This window comes from Oncorhynchus mykiss, chromosome 12, assembly GCF_013265735.2.
Source record: "Oncorhynchus mykiss isolate Arlee chromosome 12, USDA_OmykA_1.1, whole genome shotgun sequence".
Classification (NCBI taxonomy): Eukaryota; Metazoa; Chordata; class Actinopteri; order Salmoniformes; family Salmonidae; genus Oncorhynchus; species Oncorhynchus mykiss.
Window position 1 is genome coordinate 16278827 of NC_048576.1, and position 23824 is coordinate 16302650.

The following is a 23824-nucleotide window of genomic DNA, read 5'->3' on the forward strand; positions in this document are numbered from 1 at the left end:
TTAAGGCGGGTACATGTCATGTAAGACGGCCCCCTCACTTTGTAGGCCGCTTTAAGGTGATGGCTGTAGGCATCAACTCCACTAGGTCATCTTGTCACAGACAGAGGACAAAGAAGAGGTGAAAATAAGAATTAAAATGAAAGATGATCCGCAGGTTTTTGTTCTGTGCCTTGGTGTCATCAGAAGTTTAATTTAGATTAAATTGAAACAATCAAAGCTTTCATTTCGCCTAAATAACATGTCTAATTGTCATAATTGTATCAGAGAAAGATCTTGTTGATTGGTGATATTAGACAAAAAGCATGTTTGGTTTCTTATAAGGCCCAGCCATGGGGATAGTCCCTAAAATCCATTCACCCCACGAGTTTGATGGGAGCTACAGCAGGAAAATAAAAATTGTAAGATTATAGACCTGTTTATACCGTTTAGGTCCATTCTGTAACGAGGCAGTAGCAAAACGAGAGTGACCATCATTTGCCAATGTCTTTAAAAAAATCGTGTCCCTCTTAGCAGAATTAAAGTTATTAGCCTATTTATGCTAGTATGGTTTAAGGTTTAGGTCGACCTGAAGGTAGGCTACCGACCATTATTTAAATGAGTAACCATGACAACTGAGTCCTGATTGGCCACCCAGGCACAGGAATTAAAGGAGAGCGTCACCCAATCTAAATACGGACGTGCCTCGCGCCAGCACAGCCGGGCACAGTGATGCGAAACGTGTCCACGTGAGGTGAGCGAAGGCGAAGAAGTGGAACCTAAAAACAAAAGATGACAGAATAACAAAAGAAAGGGCTATTTACAACAACAACAAAATAATAACTTTGCTACAGCCCCATGCAACGTATTCTCTACAGCGTGGAAGAACAGGCTTTTCAGGTGACCATTTTTACGCAGCCCGTCAATGAAGAGGAATAGGTGCTTTTTAAATTCACCTTTCTATCTTCTGGATTCTGGATTGTGACAAGTGCCAGGACAGGACAGGGGCGTCCAGAACCAGAAGTACCGAAAAGGAACTTCGGGGAGTGTTCACCTATAGCCTGCCTATAAACGGTAGGGGATAGGGTCTTCTCACCGCCCACCCACCTGACGGAACATTCGCGTCTGCTTTGTCCCAAACCCCGGAGCCAAGACGTTGCTGCGCAGAGAGCCGTGTGGCCCCAGACCCAGCACCGGAGCCCGCGTGGGAAGGTCGGTCCTCGGTGTCCTCCAGACAGGCGGGATGATGGTCCACTGCGCCGGGTGTGACAGGCCCATCCTGGACCGGTTCCTGCTTAACGTGTTGGACCAAGCCTGGCACGCCAAATGCGTCCAGTGCTGCGAGTGCAACTGTAATCTGACAGAGAAGTGCTTCTCCCGGGATGGGAAGCTCTATTGTAAAATTGACTTTTTCAGGTAAGGATTCAGATTGGGGATTCAGGCGTAAAAGCAGGGCTTGCCAAAAACTCAGTAAGGAGAATTATAATCATCCTGCTTCTGAAGATTGTCATTCTGGATTATGTTTTCTTGTTTTTTGTTCGTCAGTGGATTTGTTTAAAATCAAATGCTGAAATGGGATTTCATGTCACAATGCTAAAAATAGCTCTCGTTTAAGCGTCCCTCACATAATTAACCAGATATTATTATGCAGGCCTACACATTGTTTTGTGGAAATGAATATGGTTTACCAAGGCCTATTTCACAGGATATATTTCACCTATAAGCGAGATAGTATACATATAAGTTACTTGAAATGTTTAAGAATGTCACTTCAAAATAATACTAGTTATAGTCAATAGAAGTAATATTGCAGTCATGGCACATTGGCATCTTGGATTTAGTGTCACATTGGTTTTGCAACAAAAATCATATAATTATTAGGCCAATAAATTAATCATAGTTATAGGTTCACTTTGAATACCACAATAATATTTCACATTTTGACAGAACCATATACTAATTGCCTAATATGGCCACGTTATCGCTCTTTGTCCGCATGACGTCTGTGTTCTTAAAGAAACAAAGTGTGTTTTCTGACAATACGAAGCATTAACTTAGTTAATAATTGTTATTATGACACCAATAATATCACTTGTATTTATAAATTCTTATTATGGGAATATTATGAATATTATGTGGGCTTGAATATTCACACTTCTCTTAAACCATTCATGCAGACATGACAGTTTAAATCTATTTCTAAATCAGCTACATTTTCCTCAAACTCGTACTCTCTGCTTCCACTTTTGTTTGTTCCAATATATTTTAAAACCTCCTCATTAGGCCTACACCATCCGCTCAGTTCTTCAAAGTGTTCAATGTAATTCAGTGATAAGTATAGGCCCTTGTTTGTAGCATCATAGCAATTATTTATGTGTCAGCTTTTTCCCGTCTCCCCAAACAAATTGTTTAATGACATGTAAGGCCCAGTGTTTAAGCCTTTGTGACGGCATTGTTGCCCCCAAACGACCTTGACCATCATATTAGCCAGCTCCCATCAAGCAGTGGATTTAAATGGCCCAACCATTAGCCAGGAGAAACAGTAATCACCCTAACGTGGCAATTTGTTGTGTAAGTAGAGCGGTGGCCTGCACTCGCCGCACCGGAGGAGGCTGGCCCGGGCGGTGCATGTAAAAGGCTACAGTGGAGCGATACTATTGCAAATGGATCGAGAGAGATTCCGTAGACTACATTAGTGTTCAAATAAAGGGGGCTTGCCTGAACCGCTCGTTCAGTCGTGCCCTCGTGCAACCGCTTCCCCAAATCCAAAACAACAGCCCCCCACTCACACCCTCAAACACACACGATCTCCAATACTCGTATTATAATTGAAATATTTTCAATTCCTGCATTTTTTTTTCGTCCTGGAGGCGACTCCATACTGATGAGAGAGAGGTTACCAAATCAGCATGAGGCGCATGACAAGGTTTCTGGCTCGTGGTGAGTTGGATTAGGCCTATTTATTTCACATCCGAGAGAGAAACACAAAATAAGGCTTCCCATTCTCCATCACTTTATGTAGGCCTACATTAGTATACCTTTTCTTCCAATGCAACACAGGCATTTTCAACCATTTACCTTGTCGAGTTATCCCTGGAAATGTTGAGACGTTGAATTATGCTATTGTATTCGTCTGTCTATCTAAATAATAAAAGTCTATCCACCAAGGTTTTTGCATGTGAAGAGGGTGAATGTGGATTAACAGAGATTTTCACTGTAAAAACGTCCTATTCGGTTTAATCCTCGGATATCTCCGTGGTCACATTGTGCTGACTGTCACTAATGCGTTAACATGGGTTTATTAATATAGCAACTCCATAAAAAATGTGAAAATGAATGTTTTTCTATTCAATGTTGAAAATCTGTCTAGCGTACATTGTAGGCTATTTCGTATCAAGTAGGATGTTAGATTTGAACGAAAATTTGTTCGAAATAGGCTACCCTTTCTTCAATTATGGCAAAGATGTAATAGCCTGCTATAAAACAAATATATTAAGTATGTTATTTATTATTTATTAAGATGATGTTATTGTTACTACTATTGTTATTATTAGGCATATTGTTATTATTATTAAAGGCTATCTGTTGTCATTGTTATGTAAAAATCTCTTGTTATGTAAAATCTCTTTACGACAGATTTAGTTCGATTTCGTGGTTGCAATTATAAATTCAGGCTACTCACAGAAACATCTGCATTGCCCACAGTTGCAAAATTCACTATAGGCCTATAATTTTCCTTTCTTTATTAAGACTCACGCTGGTTGAACGCCGCCTACTTATTTCCAGTTAAAACTGTACAATTTCCCGCTCAAATTCAGGATGTTGTTAACTATTTTAGTCTCAGAGTGATTTTACATCAACATGCTTGTTGTCTCTGTCCTCTCGCTTTCTTTTCAGGAGGTTTGGGACGAAGTGTGCAGGATGCCTCCAAGGCATCTCTCCCAGTGATCTGGTGCGCAAGGCGCGCAGCAAGGTGTTCCATCTCAACTGCTTCACGTGCATGGTGTGCAACAAGCAGCTGTCCACCGGCGAGGAACTCTATGTTATCGACGAAAATAAATTTGTTTGTAAAGAAGACTACCTGAGCTCAGGGGCGATCAAGGAAGTCAACTTGAATTCAGGTAATTATTGTTAAAGGCCCAGTGCAGTCAACAACGTGATTTCCTGTGTTCCACACTATAACGTTGGAATAGTATGAACTTGTGAAAAATATTATTATGCCCATTTAGTGGAAGAGCTGTTTGAAAATATATTTCAGCCTGTTTTGGTGGGATGGAGTTTTGGACTGCCTGGTGACATCACCAGGTGGTAAATGAGTTAATATACAAATAAGAAAGAGAGTTCTAAACCTCTCTGCCAATAACAGCTATTTCAATTGTCTCCTCCCCACTCAGACCACTCTCAGACATTCCTAGCAAAATTCTTGCTTGAGAAGAATAGCTAAGAAGCTATTTTTGTTTATTTTTTTTTTACCATTTGAATTGAAAATAATCACAGTAAGATACCTACTTGTTACCCAGAGATGATTTGATTTGGAGATAAAAACGGCTGCATGTGACCTTTAAGGGTTTCAAAAGTGAGTCTTCTTATATTACTACATGGATACAAACATATCAGTGTTCTCTGTTGGTCTTGGAAAATGTCTATAGGCCCACTGATGTCTGAAAATAAGGGACCGTTTTTCTTTGTTGATTTACTGATTGTTTCAACGTGGGATCTCACGTTACCATACACTGGTACACATCCAACCAAACCAAAACCATAGACTGCTTATGGTGGAAAATTAAACGACTTGTTCATGATATGAAACGCCACTACTGCTTGGATGTATTTGTTGGCATCCTGAAATGGGATAGCCTATATCACAAATTTACAAATCCCCTATATCACATATTTACAAATCCCACTGCAAACTAAAATGTATGAATTCGAAAATCTATTATGTTACTCTGCACCTTAAAAAAAAGTATCCAGAGGCATAACCTATATAGCCACTGGCCGCGGTAGCCGAGTTGAGTCTACACACCACGGTCAGGAAATTCAGAACCATGGACAGGGTGGGTGTCAACATCTGAGCGTTAGCTCTGGCTCTGCATGATTTGGGGTAGGCTGTCGCCTGCGTCCAATCTCACCGCTGTTGAAGTAGTCTTATATATGGATACATATTTTTTATTCTATTCTGTTTGATTCTATTCTCTACTTTCCTATTTTAGCTGCAGTGTCGTATAGCACCTAACGTCACATGGTCAAACATGTGTAGGCCTATATGGAGAATTCGTCTGCAAATGACTTCTCCTCTAATTATCTCAAAACAAATATCTATAAAATGTAATTATTTAAAGACGTTGATATTGATAAGAGATTACGCCGATATGTTGGGTGTTTGGAAACAAAATGGATAGGCCTAAATCAACAACAACTGTCGGAAAAGCGTATTGTGTTCGAGGAATTGTCAGGCTCCCATCACTGGCACTATATTTTGTCTTTAGATCAACAAGGTGACGGATAACATGTGTTTCGTCGAAAGACGTGACATTGATTTTAACCCCTCGTTGCGTGTCTGTTGCTTCAAATATGAACAACATATGACGACTGACATTCTTGCTGGCTCAATGGGCCGCATATAGAGCATGTGTAGCCTAGTGTTTGATGATGTTCCCCAACAAAGCATCTCCGCGTCGCTGAATGCATCTGACCATATAGCTAAGGCTTATCAATGCTATAATTTCCTGTTTGATACATTTCTCAAACAGCCATCCCCTCGGACAATGACATGCTGTTATCGCGCGACGCAGCGGGTCCTTGGGGATCCTCTGTATAGGCAGCCTAGCTCAATTTTTTTTGTTTCACGTTACAGGCATAATTTCTATTTCCATACGTCGATCCGCTTCAGGTCACACGCGGGCACGGTTGAGTTAAGTTGGTTACACTTGTTTTATTTGTGACTAGATTTAAACGGGTAAATCCAGGCATTTAGACTGTTTCATATGGACTTGGTAAAGTGTATTTTTTTAATGTAAAAGGCACTCAAAGGGCTTCCATAGGCTATTTGTATTTTGTGAGGCGTCATTGTTCCACGTATTCTGGTTTATTTCTGATTAGACAGACTACATAATTAATCTAGCAGCACACAGAAGGCCTTGTGATATCTCCGATTGAGACCTTTCCATTCTCTCTCGTTCCCCAGTGTCATCATGCACAGACAGAAGTTTATCGCCGGACCTCCAGGACCCGATGCAGGACGACACAAAAGAGACGGACAATTCCACATGCTCAGATAAGGACACGAACAATAACGAGAATGAGGAGCAGAGTTCGGGTACGAAGCGGCGAGGTCCGCGAACCACCATCAAAGCCAAGCAGCTGGAAACGCTGAAGGCTGCCTTCGTGGCCACGCCGAAACCCACCCGACACATCCGAGAACAGTTGGCCCAGGAGACGGGACTCAACATGCGGGTTATACAGGTAGAATGGTATTATATACTTCACTCGAGACTATACATTTTTGGTTAATAAAGAGCCTGGTTTTTATTTGGCCAAGTTAGAATTTCTACTCCCATATGGAATAGAATACAATCGAATAGAATGGATGCTCTGGGTGGATCTGTTGATTTCCCAGGTCCAGTGGAAAAAACGTGTTTTTTTCTATTTGTGTTTGATGAGCACCGCTAGGTTTTGATAGACTACTGGTGTTGTAAGCAACGTGGGCCTGTCTGCTGTCTTCGACAGTCTTGATGAATTAGAATAGATTGGATTTTAATTTTCCCTGAAATTAGAGCGAGATTTAATTGAAGACATAATTGACAAAGTGAGAGTGAGAAGAAGAAATGTCACAACAGGTTACTATGAGGTTATTATCTAGTCCAGATCCCCATAACTATGTGTAAAATGAAATAGGCCTACAACCGACCTACCTTTCTATAGAGGAAAACACATTTGGAATCAAATATGAGAAAAATACCTTTTAATGAAAACGTTGAAAACAAGACACATTCAAATGAAATGCTGATTGACAAATCCATAGGATCGTTATAAGATCAACTCGAGAGTTATTGAACATCCCTCCCCGGGAAATAGGAATGGGGTCTAGAAACCACAATATTAATTCGAGATGTTTATAGCTTTTGTGATATTTTTGTAATATTTAGCTACAAAACAACACAGCAATTACGATTTGATTAATATGAATGAAAGATGGAAGACGTTTGTTGTTTAATAATATGACAGGAATATTATATTTTCTGTTGATTTCTTATTTATTCTTAAAGAAAGTATAATAACCAGATGGCATGCACTGTCAAAAGTGGGACGAGAGGCTTTGTATAAAAGACATAGGCAATCCAATATGTACATATTTAAATATGTATCTGTAGCCATAGGCATTTAAATGTTGGAAATATCATGCGCTGTTAATGGTTTTAACAGCCAATAATTTAACAACAGTGTCATTACAAAAAAAGCCCACAGCACTGCACAGAAATACTGTGAACAGGTGATGCAGGAAGGTGTTATAGAGATATAGTGAAACAGTTTATTAACATCCCAACCAAGACAATGGAGACGTTTTAGGGAGCAGTAGTTCAGTTCAGTCAAGGAAGTGAAAATACTCCTTTATTTTCAATAAGGATTTTTCACTTCCTGAATTGACTGAAATGAAAACTGAATTGACCTCTGTTAGGGAGAGCTGATGTGAGATCATGATCACTGTGAGTGAGAGGGACATAACATTACTGTTTACGTCCTGGAAGTGGAAATGTGGAATTTATCATCTCTGCTGCCCAACACACTCAGGTCTCCAGGATTTTAGTCTTAACCTCTATAATTCTCTGTTCTTTGTGAAACACATACGCACACGCATGAACAAACTCATGCACAGGCACACTCTCAAGCACGCACGCACACACGCACGCACGGTCACACACTCACACTCACACACACACACTCACACACACTCACACACACACACTCTCTCTCTCTCTCTCTCTCTCTCTCTCTCTCTCTCTCTCCCTCTCTCTCTCCCTCTCTCTCTCTCTGTCGGTGTCTGGGTTCAGACTGTGTTAGGGTGATTAGCACCGTCTCTGCCAGCTGAGATGTGGCTTTTTGTGCGCTTACAGTAATTATCACTGATTTCCCAGATTTACATATCGTACACCCCCCTCGCTCCTCTCTGTCCTCACTCATTTACTGCCAGACAGTCTCCTCTCTTCTCCTCTCCTCTTAGACCAGGCCGTGCGTAGTGTAGTGTAGCACCTTCCCACTTTCATGTCTCCACAACACTGAATCCATCCCATTCATCTCTGATTAGCAACAACATAATGCACTGTGATATATAAAACCAAGATGGTGGCCAGTTTCATGGCCATCATCTCCCCCCTCATTTGATGTGTAGTAACTGCCGATACACCCTGAGCAGGGAGCCCTCTGTTGTGTGTGTGTGTGTGTGTGTGTGTGTGTGTGGTAATCCCTAAGAAATGCTCTCTCAAGGGGAGTGAAAGCATTTCCATAAAAATGTACCCTACAGTTAGACAATTGTTCTCTGTAGGCAGGTGTCGTCTTTGCTGGGAAAAACATGGAGAGGAATGCCTAAGTGGTTTTAGGTGTTTTTATGTGTGTTTTATTTGTTAATCTCCAACGCAGTGGGATTGTGCCTTTGGTGTAGCCTAGCTGGTGTTAACATGCATTATTATGCCGTGCCGATGCAGAGGCACAACAAGAAATGGGTTATGTTTTTAGAATGTGAAGCTCCATATGTTGGACATTTTTACATTTTTCTCTTCTCCATTGTTCCTGTACAAATACTTTATTTGACTCCATTCATGACTGTTTTTAATTTCTCTGCTTCCAAGTTGTGTTGGGTTGAGGCCTGCTGAGTTGTGTTGTAATAAGGCCTGCTGAGTTGTGTTGTAATAAGGCCTGCTGAGTTGTGTTGTAATAAGGCCTGCTGAGTTGTGTTGTATTGAGGCCTGCTGAGTTGTGTTGTAATAAGGCCTGCTGAGTTGTGTTGTTGTAATAAGGCCTGCTGAGTTGTGTTGTAATAAGGCCTGCTGAGTTGTGTTGTTGTAATAAGGCCTGCTGAGTTGTGTTGTAATGAGGCCTGCTGAGTTGTGTTGTAATGAGGCCTGCTGAGTTGTGTTGTAATAAGGCCTGCTGAGTTGTGTTGTTGTAATAAGGCCTGCTGAGTTGTTGTAATAAGGCCTGCTGAGTTGTGTTGTAATGAGGCCTGCTGAGTTGTGTTGTAATGAGGCCTGCTGAGTTGTGTTGTATTGAGGCCTGCTGAGTTGTGTTGTAATAAGGCCTGCTGAGTTGTGTTGTTGTAATTTGGCCTGCTGAGTTGTGTTGTAATAAGGCCTGCTGAGTTGTGTTGTTGTAATGAGGCCTGCTTAGTTGTGTTGTAATAAGGCCTGCTGAGTTGTGTTGTTGTATTGAAGCCTGCTGAGTTGTGTTGCAATGAGGCCTGCTGAGTTGTGTTGTAATAAGGGCTGCTGAGTTGTGTTGTTGTAATGAGGCCTGCTGAGTTGTGTTGTAATAAGGCCTGCTGAGTTGTGTTGTTGTAATAAGGCCTGCTGAGTTGTGTTGTTGTATTGAAGCCTGCTGAGTTGTGTTGCAATGAGGCCTGCTGAGTTGTGTTGTAATAAGGGCTGCTGAGTTGTGTTGTTGTAATGAGGCCTGCTGAGTTGTGTTGTAATAAGGCCTGCTGAGTTGTGTTGTTGTAATAAGGCCTGCTGAGTTGTGTTGTTGTATTGAAGCCTGCTGAGTTGTGTTGCAATGAGGCCTGCTGAGTTGTGTTGTAATAAGGGCTGCTGAGTTGTGTTGTTGTAATGAGGCCTGCTGAGTTGTGTTGTAATAAGGCCTGCTGAGTTGTGTTGTTGTAATGAGGCCTGCTGAGTTGTGCTGTTGTATTGAGGCCTGCTGAGTTGTGTTGTAATAAGGCCTGCTGAGTTGTGTTGGGTTGAGGCCTGCTGAGTTGTGTTGTTGTAATAAGGCCTGCTGAGTTGTGTTGTTGTAATAAGGCCTGCTGAGTTGTGTTGTTGTAATGAGGTCTGCTGAGTTGTTGTATTGAGGCCTGCAGAGTTGTGATGCTGCATTGAGGCCTTCTCAGTTGTGTGGTTGTATTGAGGGAGGCCTGCTGAGTTGTGTTGTTGTAATGAGTCCTGCTGAGTTGTTGTATTGAGGCCTGCAGAGTTGTGATGCTGCATTGAGGCCTTCTCAGTTTTGTTGTTGTATTGAAGCCAGTGGAGTTGTGTTGTTGTATTGAGGCCTGCTGGGTTGTGTTGTTGTATTGAGGTCTGCTGAGTTGTGTTGTTGCATTGAGGCCTGCTGAGTTGTGTTGTTGTATTGAGGCCTGCTGAGTTATTGTATTGAGGCCTGCTAAGTTGTGATGTTGCATTGAGGCTTGCTGAGTTGTGTTTTTGTATTGAGGCCTGCTGAGTTGTGTTGTTGTATTGAGGGAGGCCTGCTCAATTGTGTTGTTGTAATGAGTCCTGCTGAGTTGTTGTATTGAGGCCTGCAGAGTTGTGATGTTGCATTGAGGCTTGCTGAGTTGTGTTTTTGTATTGAGGCCTGCTGAGTTGTGTTGTTGTATTGAGGGAGGCCTGCTCAATTGTGTTGTTGTAATGAGTCCTGCTGAGTTGTTGTATTGAGGCCTGCAGAGTTGTGATGCTGCATTGAGGCCTTCTCAGTTGTGTTGTTGTATTGAGGTCTGCTGAGTTGTGTTGTTGTACTGAGGCCTGCTGAGTTGTGTTGTTGTATTGAAGCCGGTGGAGTTGTGTTGTTGCATTGAGGCCTGCTGAGTTGTGTTGTTGTACTGAGGCCTGCTGAGTTGTGTTGTTGTATTGAGGCCTGCTGAGTTGTGTTGTTGTATTGAAGCCAGTGGAGTTGTGTTGTTGTATTGAGGTCTGCTGAGTTGTGTTGTTGCATTGAGGCCTGCTGAGTTGTGTTGTTGTACTGAAGCCGGTGGAGTTGTGTTGTTGTATTGAGGCCTGCTGAGTTGTGTTGTTGCAATGAGGCCTGCTGAGTTGTGTTGTTGTATTGAGGCCTGCTGAGTTGTGTTGTATTTAGGCCTGCTAAGTTGTGTTGTATTTTGGCCTGCTGAGTTGTGTTGTTGTATTGAAGCCGGTGGAGTTGTGTTGTTGCATTGAGGCCGGCTGAGTTGTGTTGTTGTACTGAGGCCTGCTGAGTTGTGTTGTATTTAGGCCTGATGAGTTGTGTTGTTGTATTGAAGCTGGTGGAGTTGTGTTGTTGTATTGAGGTCTGCTGAGTTGTGTTGTTGCATTGAGGCCTGCTGAGTTGTGTTGTTGTTTTGAGGCCTGCTGAGTTGTGTTGTTGTATTGAAGCCGGTGGAGTTGTGTCGTTGCATTGAGGCCTGCTGAGTTGTGTTGTTGTACTGAGGCCTGCTGAGTTGTGTTGTTGCATTGAGGCCTGCTGAGTTGTGTTGTTGTATTGAAGCCGGTGGAGTTGTGTTGTTGTATTGAGGTCTGCTGAGTTGTGTTGTTGCATTGAGGCCTGCTGAGTTGTGTTGTTGTATTGAAGCTGGTGGAGTTGTGTTGTTGTATTGAGGTCTGCTGAGTTGTGTTGTTGCATTGAGGCCTGCTGAGTTGTGTTGTTGTATTGAAGCCTGCTGAGTTGTGTTGTATTGAGGCCTGCTGAGTTGTGTTGTATTGAGGCCTGCTGAGTTGTGTTGTTGTATTGAAGCCTGCTGAGTTGTGTTGCAATGAGGCCTGCTGAGTTGTGTTGTATTTAGGCTTGCTGAGTTGTGTTGTTGTATTGAAGCCGGTTGAGTTGTGTTGTTGTATTGAGGCCTGCTGAGTTGTGTTGTTGTAATAAGGCCTGCTGAGTTGTGTTGTTGTATTGAGGCCTGCTGAGTTGTGTTGTTGTAATACAGCCTGCTGAGTTGTGTTGTTGCAATGAGGTCTGCTGAGTTGTGTTGTTGTATTGAGGCCTGCTGAGTTGTGTTGTTGTATTTAGTCCTGCTAAGTTGTGTTGTTGTATTTAGGCCTGCTGAGTTGTGTTGTTGTATTGAAGCCGGTGGAGTTGTGTTGTTGCATTGAGGCCTGCTGAGTTGTGTTGTTGTACTGAGGCCTGCTGAGTTGTGTTGTATTTAGGCCTACTGAGTTGTGTTGTTGTATTGAAGCCGGTGGAGTTGTGTGTTGTATTGAGGTCTGCTGAGTTGTGTTGTTGTATTGAGGCCTGCTGAGTTGTGTTGTTGCAATGAGGTCTGCTGAGTTGTGTTGTTGTATTGAGGCCTGCTAAGTTGTGTTGTTGTATTTAGGCCTGCTGAGTTGTGTTGTTGTATTGAAGCCTGCTGAGTTGTGTTGTATTGAGGCCTGCTGAGTTGTGTTGTATTGAGGCCTGCTGAGTTGTGTTGTTGTATTGAAGCCTGCTGAGTTGTGTTGCAATGAGGCCTGCTGAGTTGTGTTGTATTTAGGCTTGCTGAGTTGTGTTGTTGTATTGAAGCCGGTTGAGTTGTATTGTTGTATTGAGGCCTGCTGAGTTGTGGTGCTGTAATAAGGCCTGCTGAGTTGTGTTGTTGTAATACAGCCTGCTGAGTTGTGTTGTTGCAATGAGGTCTGCTGAGTTGTGTTGTTGTATTGAGGCCTGCTGAGTTGTGTTGTTGTATTTAGTCCTGCTAAGTTGTGTTGTTGTATTTAGGCCTGCTGAGTTGTGTTGTTGTATTGAAGCCGGTGGAGTTGTGTTGTTGCATTGAGGCCTGCTGAGTTGTGTTGTTGTACTGAGGCCTGCTGAGTTGTGTTGTATTTAGGCCTACTGAGTTGTGTTGTTGTATTGAAGCCGGTGGAGTTGTGTGTTGTATTGAGGTCTGCTGAGTTGTGTTGTTGTATTGAGGCCTGCTGAGTTGTGTTGTTGCAATGAGGTCTGCTGAGTTGTGTTGTTGTATTGAGGCCTGCTAAGTTGTGTTGTTGTATTTAGGCCTGCTGAGTTGTGTTGTTGTATTGAAGCCGGTGGAGTTGTGTTGTTGCATTGAGGCCTGCTGAGTTGTGTTGTTGTACTGAGGCCTGCTGAGTTGTGTTGTATTTAGGCCTGCTGAGTTGTGTTGTTGTATTGAAGCCGGTGGAGTTGTGTTGTTGTATTGAGGTCTGCTGAGTTGTGTTGTTGTATTGAGGCCTGCTGAGTTGTGTTGTTGTATTGAGGCCTGCTGAGTTGTGTTGTATTGAGGCCTTCTGAGTTGTGTTGTTATATTGAGGCCTGCTGAGTTGTGTTGTTTGATTGAGGGCTGCTGTGTTGTGTTGTATTGAGGCCTGCTGAGTTGTGTTTTTGTATTGAGGCCTGCTGAATTGTGTTGTATTGAGGCCTAGTGAGTTGTGTTGTTGTACAGTGACCTGCTGAGGCACATGGAGAGAACCTATAGAAAATAGTGTGTGTGTTGTGTTTCTTTGTGTTATTGACTGATTCATTGAGTTTATTGGATGATTAAAAAATATACTGACCGCCATATCACTGATTACTAAACAGCTCCAGTGTGATTTCTGGGTGTTGTGTCTGTGTGGCTGTGGCTCTTTAACACCTGCATCCTTGTTGGAACTGAACCTACACTCTGCTTCTCACTCACATCCATATTCCCTAACGAGGAGAGGCTGAACATTTTTCTTTTAGGCACTTTTTAAAATTGTATTTATTTATTTCACCTTATTTAATCAGGTAGGCCAGTTGAGAACAAGTTCTCATTTACAACTGTGACCTGGCCAAGACAAAGCAAAGCAGTGCGACAAAAACAACAACACAGAGTTACACATGGGATAAACAAACGTGCAGTCAATAACACAATAGAAAAATCTGTATACAGTGTGTGCAGATGAAGTAAGGAGGTAAGTCAATAAATGAGCCATAGTGGCGAAGTAATTACAATTTCGCAATTTACACTGGAGTGACAGATGTGCAGATGAGGATGTGAAAGAAGAAATACTGGTGTGCAAAAGAGCAGAAAAACAAAAACAAATATGGGGATGAGATAGGTAGTTGGTTGGATGGGCTATTTACAGATGGGCTGTGTACAGCTGCAGCGATCGGTAAGCTGCTCTGACAGCTGATGCTTAAAGTTAGTGAGGGAGATATAAGTCTCCAACTTCAGTGATTTTTGCAATTCGTTCCAGTCATTGGCATCAGAGAACTGGAAGTGAAGGCGACCAAAGCAGGTGTTGGATTTGGGGATGACCAGTGAAATATACCTGCTGGAGCGCGTGCTACAGGTGTGTGTTGCTCTGGTGACCAGTGAGCTGAGATAAGGCGGAGCTTTACCTAGCAAAGACTTATAGATGACCTGGAGCCAGTGGGTTTGGCGACGAGTATGAAGCGAGGACCAGCCAACGAGAGCTTACAGGTCGCAGTGATGGGTAGTATATGGGGCTTTGGTGACAAAACGGATGGCACTGTGATAGACTGCATCTGATTTGCTGAGTAGAGTGTTTGAGGCTATTTTGTAAATGACATCGCCGAAGTCAAGGATCGGTAGGAAAGTCAGTTTTACGAGGGTATGTTTGGCAGCATGAGTGAAGGAGGCTTTGTTGCGAAATAGGAAGCCGATTCTAGATTTAATTTTGGATTGGAGATGCTTAATATGACTCTGTAAGGAGAGTTTACAGTCTAGCCAGACACCTAGGTATTTATAGTTGTCCACATATTCTAAGTCAGAACCGTCCAAAGTAGTGATGCTAGACGGGTGGGTGCGGGCAGCGATGGGTTGAAGAGCATGCATTTCATTTTACTAGCATTTAAGAGCAGTTGGAGGCCACGGAAGGAGTGTTGGAGACTACACATTTTCATCATGTGTCTGGGTTGGACAGTGTCCATGTTTGTTAGTTTACCTCCACCGCCTCCATCCCACTTTGTCCCTATTCCTCCCATTTCTCCAGTAATCTAACTTATATCTAAGTGGAGCCCTTTATTTCTATAGGTGATGTGCCTGAGAAAAGCTATTTTCTGGATTTGAATCTATTTGCTGTGTTGACACTGGTCTCAAGACAGCAAACAAAACAAAAAACTATCATTGCAGAATGTACATAAAATGAGCAATGCTACAGAATTAGCATTCCTGTATGAGAATAGCAAGCATAGTTAAATAGCACTCCAAGTCTGTGGAAGGGACCATGTACAAATGGGCAAAACAACAAAGTTCTGAAATTAAGGTGGATTTAATTTGATGGTGATTTGATTTGATGATGATAGGAGTGGGCCTTGTCATTTTAACTTCCTTATCATTTAACTTCCTTGTCATTTAACTACCTTGTCATTTAACTACCTTGTCATTTAACTACCTTGTCATTTAACTACCTTGTAATTTTAACTTCCTTGTCATTTTAACTTCCTTGTCATTTAACTACCTTGTCATTTAACTACCTTGTCATTTAACTACCTTGTCATTTAACTACCTTGTCATTTAACTTCCTTGTCATTTAACTACCTTGTCATTTTAACTACCTTGTCATTTTAACTACCTTGTCATTTAACTACCTTGTCATTTAACTACCTTGTCATTTAACTACCTTGTCATTTTAACTTCCTTGTCATTTTAACTTCCTTGTCATTTAACTACCTTGTCATTTAACTACCTTGTCATTTAACTACCTTGTCATTTAACTACCTTGTCATTTAACTACCTTGTCATTTAACTTCCTTGTCATTTTAACTACCTTGTCATTTAACTACCTTGTCATTTAACTTCCTTGTCATTTAACTACCTTGTCATTTTAACTTCCTTGTCATTTAACTACCTTGTCATTTAACTACCTTGTCATTTTAACTTCCTTGTCATTTTAACTTCCTTGTCATTTAACTACCTTGTCATTTAACTACCTTGTCATTTAACTACCTTGTCATTTTAACTTCCTTGTCATTTTAACTACCTTGTCATTTAACTACCTTGTCATTTTAACTACCTTGTCATTTTAACTTCCTTGTCATTTTAACTACCTTGTCATTTAACTACCTTGTCATTTAACTACCGTGTCATTTTAACTTCCTTGTCATTTTAACTACCTTGTCATTTAACTACCTTGTCATTTAACTACCGTGTCATTTTAACTACCTTGTCATTTTAACTACCGTGTCATTTTAACTTCCTTGTCATTTTAACTTCCTTGTATGTAGTTTTTTTAAAAATTTTAATTCTCTGCAAAGTATGTTGTAACGCTAATGTGAAAGGGAATATGAATACATCTGGTGAAGTAATGGACTAGAAATAAAGTTAGATTTGATTCAACTTTGATTACGACATTCTGTGTGCTTGACACGCTTGTCTAAAATGCAGTATGAATAAAGTTTGTTCATTCCATGAAAATGATCTAAACTCAAAGAAAAATAGTTTAACTTAATTTGATCTGATAACAATCTTTGATATTTTTCTTGGTCCTAGTTGTGTAACTCTTTCCTCTCCGTCCTCATAGTTGTCCGTCCTCATAGTTGTGATGTCATTTGATAACTCACTGTCTCTTCCTCTTCGTCCTCATAGTTGTGATGTCATTTGATAACTCACTACCTCTTCCACTCCATACTCTAGGTGTGATGTAATTTGATAACTCACTACCTCTTCCACTCCATACTCTAGGTGTGATGTCATTTGATAACTCACTACCTCTTCCACTCCGTCCTCATAGTTGTGATGTCATTTGATAACTCACTGTCTCTTCCTCTCCGTCCTCATAGTTATGATGGCATTTGATAACTCACTACCTCTTCCACTCCATACTCTAGGTGTGATGTAATTTGATAACTCACTACCTCTTCCACTCCATACTCTAGGTGTGATGTCATTTGATAACTCACTACCTCTTCCACTCCGTCCTCATAGTTGTGATTTCATTTGATAACTCACTGTCTCTTCCTCTCCGTCCTCATAGTTGTGATGTCATTTGATAACTCACTACCTCTTCCTCTCCGTCCTCATAGTTGTTATGTCATTTGATAACTCACTACCTCTTCCTCTCCGTCCTCATAGTTGTGCTGTCATTTGATAACTCACTACCTCTTCCACTCCATACTCTAGGTGTGATGTCATTTGATAACTCACTACCTCTTCCACTCCGTCCTCATAGTTGTGATGTCACTTGATAACTCACTGTCTCTTCCTCTCCGTCCTCATAGTTGTGATGTCATTTGATAACTCACTACCTCTTCCACTCCGTCCTCATAGTTGTGATGTCATTTGATAACTCACTGTCTCTTCCTCTCCGTCCTCACAGTTGTGATGTCACTTGATAACTCACTACCTCTTCCACTCCATAATCTAGGTGTGATGTCATTTGATAACTCACTACCTCTTCCACTCCATACTCTTGGTGTGATGTCATTTGATAACTCACTACCTCTTCCACTCCATACTCTAGGTGTGATGTCATTGGATAACTCACTACCTCTTCCACTCCATACTCTAGGTGTGATGTCATTTGATAACTCACTACCTCTTCCACTCCGTCCTCATAGGTGTGATGTAATTTGATAACTCACTGTCTCTTCCTCTCTGTCCTCATAGTTGTGATGGCATTTGATAACTCACTACCTCTTCCACTCCATACTCTAGGTGTGATGTCATTTGATAACTCACTACCTCTTCCACTCCATGCTCTCTAGGTGTGATGTCATTTGATAACTCACTACCTCTTCCACTCCATACTCTAGGTGTGATGTCATTTGATAACTCACTACCTCTTCCACTCCGTCCTCATAGTTGTGATGTCATTTGATAACTCACTGTCTCTTCCTCTCCGTCCTCATAGTTGTGATGGCATTTGATAACTCACTACCTCTTCCACTCCATACTCTAGGTGTGATGTCATTTGATAACTCACTACCTCTTCCACTCCGTCCTCATAGTTGTGATTTCATTTGATAACTCACTGTCTCTTCCTCTCCGTCCTCATAGTTGTGATGTCATTTGATAACTCACTACCTCTTCCTCTCCGTCCTCATAGTTGTGATGTCATTTGATAACTTACTACCTCTTCTTCTCCGTCCTCACAGTTGTGCTGTCATTTGATAACTCACTACCTCTTCCACTCCGTCCTCATAGTTGTGCTGTCATTTGATAACTCACTACCTCTTCCACTCCGTCCTCATAGTTGTGATGTCATTTGATAACTCACTGTCTCTTCCTCTCCGTCCTCATAGTTGTGCTGTCATTTGATAACTCACTACCTCTTCCACTCCGTCCTCATAGTTGTGATGTCATTTGATAACTCACTGTCTCTTCCTCTCCGTCCTCATAGTTGTGATGTCATTTGATAACTCACTACCTCTTCCACTCCGTCCTCATAGTTGTGATGTCATTTGATAACTCACTGTCTCTTCCTCTCCGTCCTCACAGTTGTGATGTCATTTGATAACTCACTACCTCTGCCACTCCATACTCTAGGTGTGATGTCACTTGATAACTCACTACCTCTTCCACTCCATAATCTAGGTGTGATGTCATTTGATAACTCACTACCTCTTCCACTCCATACTCTTGGTGTGATGTCATTTGATAACTCACTACCTCTTCCACTCCATACTCTAGGTGTGATGTCATTTGATAACTCACTACCTCTTCCACTCCATACTCTTGGTGTGATGTCATTTGATAACTCACTACATTTTCCACTCCATACTCTAGGTGTGATGTCATTTGATAACTCACTACCTCTTCCACTCCGTCCTCATAGGTGTGATGTCATTTGATAACTCACTGTCTCTTCCTCTCCGTCCTCATAGTTGTGATGGCATTTGATAACTCACTACCTCTTCCACTCCATACTCTAGGTGTGATGTCATTTGATAACTCACTACCTCTTCCACTCCATACTCTAGGTGTGATGTCATTTGATAACTCACTACCTCTTCCACTCCATACTCTAGGTGTGATGTCATTTGATAACTCACTACCTCTTCCACTCCGTCCTCATAGTTGTGATGTCATTTGATAACTCACTGTCTCTTCCTCTCCGTCCTCATAGTTGTGATGGCATTTGATAACTCACTACCTCTTCCACTCCGTCCTCATAGTTGTGATTTCATTTGATAACTCACTACCTCTTCCTCTCCGTCCTCATAGTTGTGATGTCATTTGATAACTTACTACCTCTTCCTCTCCGTCCTCATAGTTGTGCTGTCATTTGATAACTCACTACCTCTTCCACTCTGTCCTCATAGTTGTGATGTCACTTGATAACTCACTGTCTCTTCCTCTCCGTCCTCATAGTTGTAATGTCATTTGATAACTCACTACCTCTTCCTCTCCGTCCTCATAGTTGTGCTGTCATTTGATAACTCACTACCTCTTCCACTCCGTCCTCATAGTTGTGATGTCATTTGATAACTCATTGTCTCTTCCTCTCCGTCCTCATAGTTGTGATGTCATTTGATAACTCACTACCTCTTCCACTCCATACTCTAGGTGTGATGTCATTTGATAACTCACTACCTCTTCCACTCTGTCCTCATAGTTGTGATGTCACTTGATAACTCACTGTCTCTTCCTCTCCGTCCTCATAGTTGTAATGTCATTTGATAACTCACTACCTCTTCCTCTCCGTCCTCATAGTTGTGATGTCATTTGATAACTCACTACCTCTTCCACTCCGTCCTCATAGTTGTGATGTCATTTGATAACTCACTACCTCTTCCACTCCATACTCTAGGTGTGATGTCATTTGATAACTCACTACCTCTTCCACTCCATGCTCTCTAGGTGTGATGTCATTTGATAACTCACTACCTCTTCCACTCCATACTCTAGGTGTGATGTCATTTGATAACTCACTACCTCTTCCACTCCATACTCTAGGTGTGATGTCATTTGATAACTCACTACCTCTTCCACTCCATACTCTAGGTGTGATGTCATTTGATAACTCACTACCTCTTCCACTCCATACACTAGGTGTGATGTCATTTGATAACTCACTACCTCTTCCACTCCATACTCTAGGTGTGATGTCATTTGATAACTCACTACCTCTTCCACTCCATACTCTAGGTGTGATGTCATTTGATAACTCACTACCTCTTCCACTCCATACTCTAGTTGTGATGTCATTTGATAACTCACTACCTCTTCCACTCCATACTCTAGGTGTGGTTCCAGAACCGTCGGTCCAAGGAGCGGAGGATGAAGCAGCTGAGTGCTCTGGGGGCCCGGCGGCACGCCTTCTTCAGAGGGCCCAGGAGGATGAGGTCCATGGGGGGACGACTGGAGGACCCAGACATACTGGGGCCTGGGGCCTACGGATACTACACAGGTAAAATACACTCCCTGTTTGAGTGGTAAAAACACTCACTGTTCATTGTATTACATCAGACATTACGATTCTGTCGGTTTGGTCTGCGCGTTGAGTAAGAATGGCACCACCTGTTGGAAAACAATGCTCACTGTTGGCTTACAAGTGATCCTTGGTGAAGATTTTGGTGATACACAACACACATTACCCCCGACATGGTTTTCGTCAGGAATGCCATTGCCCACCTCTGTGCTGTCCAGCTCTGGCTAAACTGTGGGGTGACAAGTGTGTCGAATGCTCATCAAGTGATGATAGCCTACCGGGGCACAGTGGGTTAACTGCCTAGTTCAGGACGACAGAGTTTTGCCTTGTCTGCTCTGGGATTCAATCCAGCAACCTTTCAGGTACTGGTCCAATGCTCTAACCACTAAGCTACCTGCCTGCTGAAGAGAAATGAAGGAATGAGTCCTATACTCTTTCACTCAGGCCCTCTTCCAGCATTGGGGAACATCCTGCGCCCCTCCTGCGCATGAGAGCACCATGTATATTTCTCTGGGCACAAGCACTGTTCATGACAAAAACTGTTCACACCCCTTTTCTTGGCGAAGAGAAGATGTTGCAGGTTTAAAACTTATTTCTTGCAATTCTACAAATCTTGTCATGGGGTGCAGATACATGTTTTCAGTTTTAAAGCAAATGTTCATGCAATTCTATACATTTTGCCATGTCTAATGTGTATTCATGTGACATTTGAGTGACTGAAACATTACAACAACATCTATGGGTTAAAAAAACCTAGCTAAACAATGTTAGCTGACATGGCTGACGTAAATAGCTCTCTAAGGTCTGCAATGACTGACATGACAAGAGGAACTGATGATGCACTACCCAATTTAGAAATTGCACCTTGTAAAAAGCTGGACTGAGTTCCTTAACATTTTTTATATATAGAGTATATATATAGTATGTATAAATATCTATAAATACTGTATATAATAATAATAATTGGGGGGAAACCCGCACTCCCCCTGCCGACCTCTCACGCCCCCCACAGTTTGGGAACCACTGCTAAACTGGAACAGAGCAGCGTCCGTCCACTGTAATTACAAGGGAACCTTGAAGGATGGAACATGGAGGGAGGGAAGGGAGATGAGAGGAAGGGAAGGAGACAAAACCTTTATCCCCCTCTCCTAGCTCCCTCCATTCTCAGCATTCCTCTTTTCACGCCCTTTTGTGCCTTGGTGGAGCAGTGGCATCTGTATTAGTAGCACTACTCCCTCCATCCCCCCAGTCTTCTACTGCTGCTGCTGTGTGTGTGTGTGTGTGTGTGTGTGTGTGTGTGTGTGTGTGTGTGTGTGTGTGTGTGTGTGTGTGTGTGTGTGTGTGTGTGTGTGTGTGTGTGTGTGTGTGTGTGTGTGTGTGCGTGCGTGCGTGCGTGCGTGCGTGCGTGCGTGCGTGCGTGCGTGCGTGCGTATGTGTGTGTTATTCTAACACCTCTCTCTCTCTCTGCCCCTCCCCCTTTCTTCCCACGGCTGCTCCAGGTTCAGGTTGATTCTCAAGGTCTGACGTAGCTAGCAGGGTTCTGTTTGTGGGACTCAATAATTAGCTTGTTTATTCAGTTTGGAGCAAAAAAACAGGGTCATCATTGCATTGCTAGTGGATTTATTCTTCCCCTCATTATCACAGTTTGTAACATAAGGTGTGTTGCTGATGTCGTAATGTAAAGGAGAAACATTTCTCTGTCTTGTTAGAAACAAAGCATAATGAAATGCTGACTACATTTAACTGATCTTGACATAACGTGTGTGTGTATGCTAGATTGATGATTTAAGGAGTAAAATTTACATTAGGGAGTAAAATCAACATCATATACTATACAGTACATTAAACAAGACGTTGATATATTTGATGTGTTTTGGTTAATTATTTGAGCTCCTTCCCTCTGTAATACTGACATCAAGAATACCCACTAAAAGATAAAGAGTATGGTGCTTAACTGAAATGTAGAGCGTGTGATTTTAATTTCCTTTTTAAAGTTTAGTCGCTTTGAATAATAAAGCAAGAAAAATTCTAAAGTCAACTCACAAAAGGATGAGTGGAAGCACTCAAAATCTTGGAAATATAGGAGATAAAAATACATTTTTTAAGTGCGTTTTCACTTTAACAGAAAGAGTGAACCAAACCATTCCCTGACCCATTTCGTCCCTTCACCTAGTACCAGGGTGAATTTAAGAAGTTTAGGCATGTTTTGCACTTTTACTTTTCAGCTATACCAGTGAACTAAACCGCTCCCTTCCCCTCCTTGAAATGTTATAATGTAACTTAGGCTACTAAATAATGCAATTATTTACAAAATCTTGAATCTTGATGTAGGTCCATTTTTAGAAGGCTGTTAGATTCAATGTCAGTGATTTTGAATGTTGCTATACCAATTGCTTCATCTGTGTGCGCACAATTAATTTCCTCATTAGATGATTTGTTTTCTAATCAAATCGTCTCTCCCCTTACAGAGTACCAGGGCGACTACTACGGTGGGGGAAACTATGAATTCTTCCCCCACGGCCCTCCCTCCTCTCAGGCTCAGTCTCCAGCAGAATCCCCCTACATCCATGGAGGGGCCATGGAGGGCTCTGTGTCAGCCCACCACCCCTCTGACGACCAGAGGTTCACGGACATGATCTCCCACGCAGATACCCCCAGCCCAGAGCCCGGTCTGCCCAGCTCCCTGCATCCTGTCCCTGGTGAGGCATACGGAGGGGGGCCCAGCCCACCATTCTCCCTGGCTAGTAACTCCAGCTACAGCGCCCCCATGTCCCACCCTGGACAGGAGATGGGAGAGACCACCGTCTGGTAGACTAGAGCCTGGGTCTGGGTCTGGGAAAGGGATGAGGGTTTCGTTGTGGGGAGGGTGAACTTCCCATTTTCGATTCAATCTACACGGGAGATGAATTTGAAGACATTATGAATAAGTAGTTATGAATTAAAAATGGCGTTTATGTATTTGTTAATGGGGATTTTTCTATTCACGGATTGGTATTTTTGAATTGACTTGCTGAATTGATGGAGTTGAAATGGAATTGTTCCCCCTGACTCTTATCCTTCACGTGAAGGACTGAGGATGGAAGATGGGGTGGCTTTTCTGGACATATCTGAACTTTGTTGTACTATTCGCTGCCCTATTCGGCCCCGTTAGTAGAAATACACTCCCACCCACCTCTGGGAAAAATGAACTGGGATTGGAGAAAGAAAGACGTTCAGCGGTTCCTCTTGCCCCAGTATCCCCCCCCTCCCCCCACTAAGGACACGTGATGTTGCAGAGAGAGATAAAGAAAGAATACAAGCCAAAAGGGACGCTTTACGTATTTTATTTTTTGGTTTCAAAACTGTCTTGGTTTTTTATTCTAGCCTACTGTTTCTTAAAGGCACAGTGTTGTAGGCCTAACTGGTCAGTTCCTCTTCTGCATAACAGATGTTTTACTGGTACATCAGTCTCCTATTGTAATATTGCTTCCAATACAATGTTCAAATACAGACAAATACACTTGTTCAGTGTTTTAACTGTTTCTAAGCACAACCACCTTTGATTTTAGCTTCAACACCAACGAGATAAACCCTTCAGGGGGCTGTAGTGCAGAGCAGATATCTGC

At 42.2% G+C, this 23824-nt stretch overlaps 1 protein-coding gene across 3 annotated transcripts; it reads left to right on the top strand.

The window, feature by feature from the left end:
- Positions 1–689: 689 nt before the first annotated feature.
- Positions 690–23722, top strand: LOC110537055 (LIM/homeobox protein Lhx5-like). 3 transcript variants are annotated; one of them, XM_021622774.2, is made up of 5 exons: positions 690–1392; positions 3874–4097; positions 6164–6441; positions 20033–20198; positions 22688–23722. In XM_021622774.2, the coding sequence occupies exons 1-5, from the start codon at positions 1220–1222 to the stop codon at positions 23029–23031; spliced, it is 1185 nt and encodes a 394-aa protein (XP_021478449.1). In that variant the 5' UTR covers positions 690–1219; the 3' UTR covers positions 23032–23722. The 3 variants fall into 3 exon arrangements, with proteins under 3 accessions (XP_021478449.1, XP_036792930.1, XP_036792931.1); XM_036937035.1 differs by having other exon boundaries at positions 3877–4097; XM_036937036.1 differs by lacking the exon at positions 690–1392 and adding an exon at positions 2246–2916.
- The last annotated feature ends 102 nt before the right edge of the window (positions 23723–23824 follow it).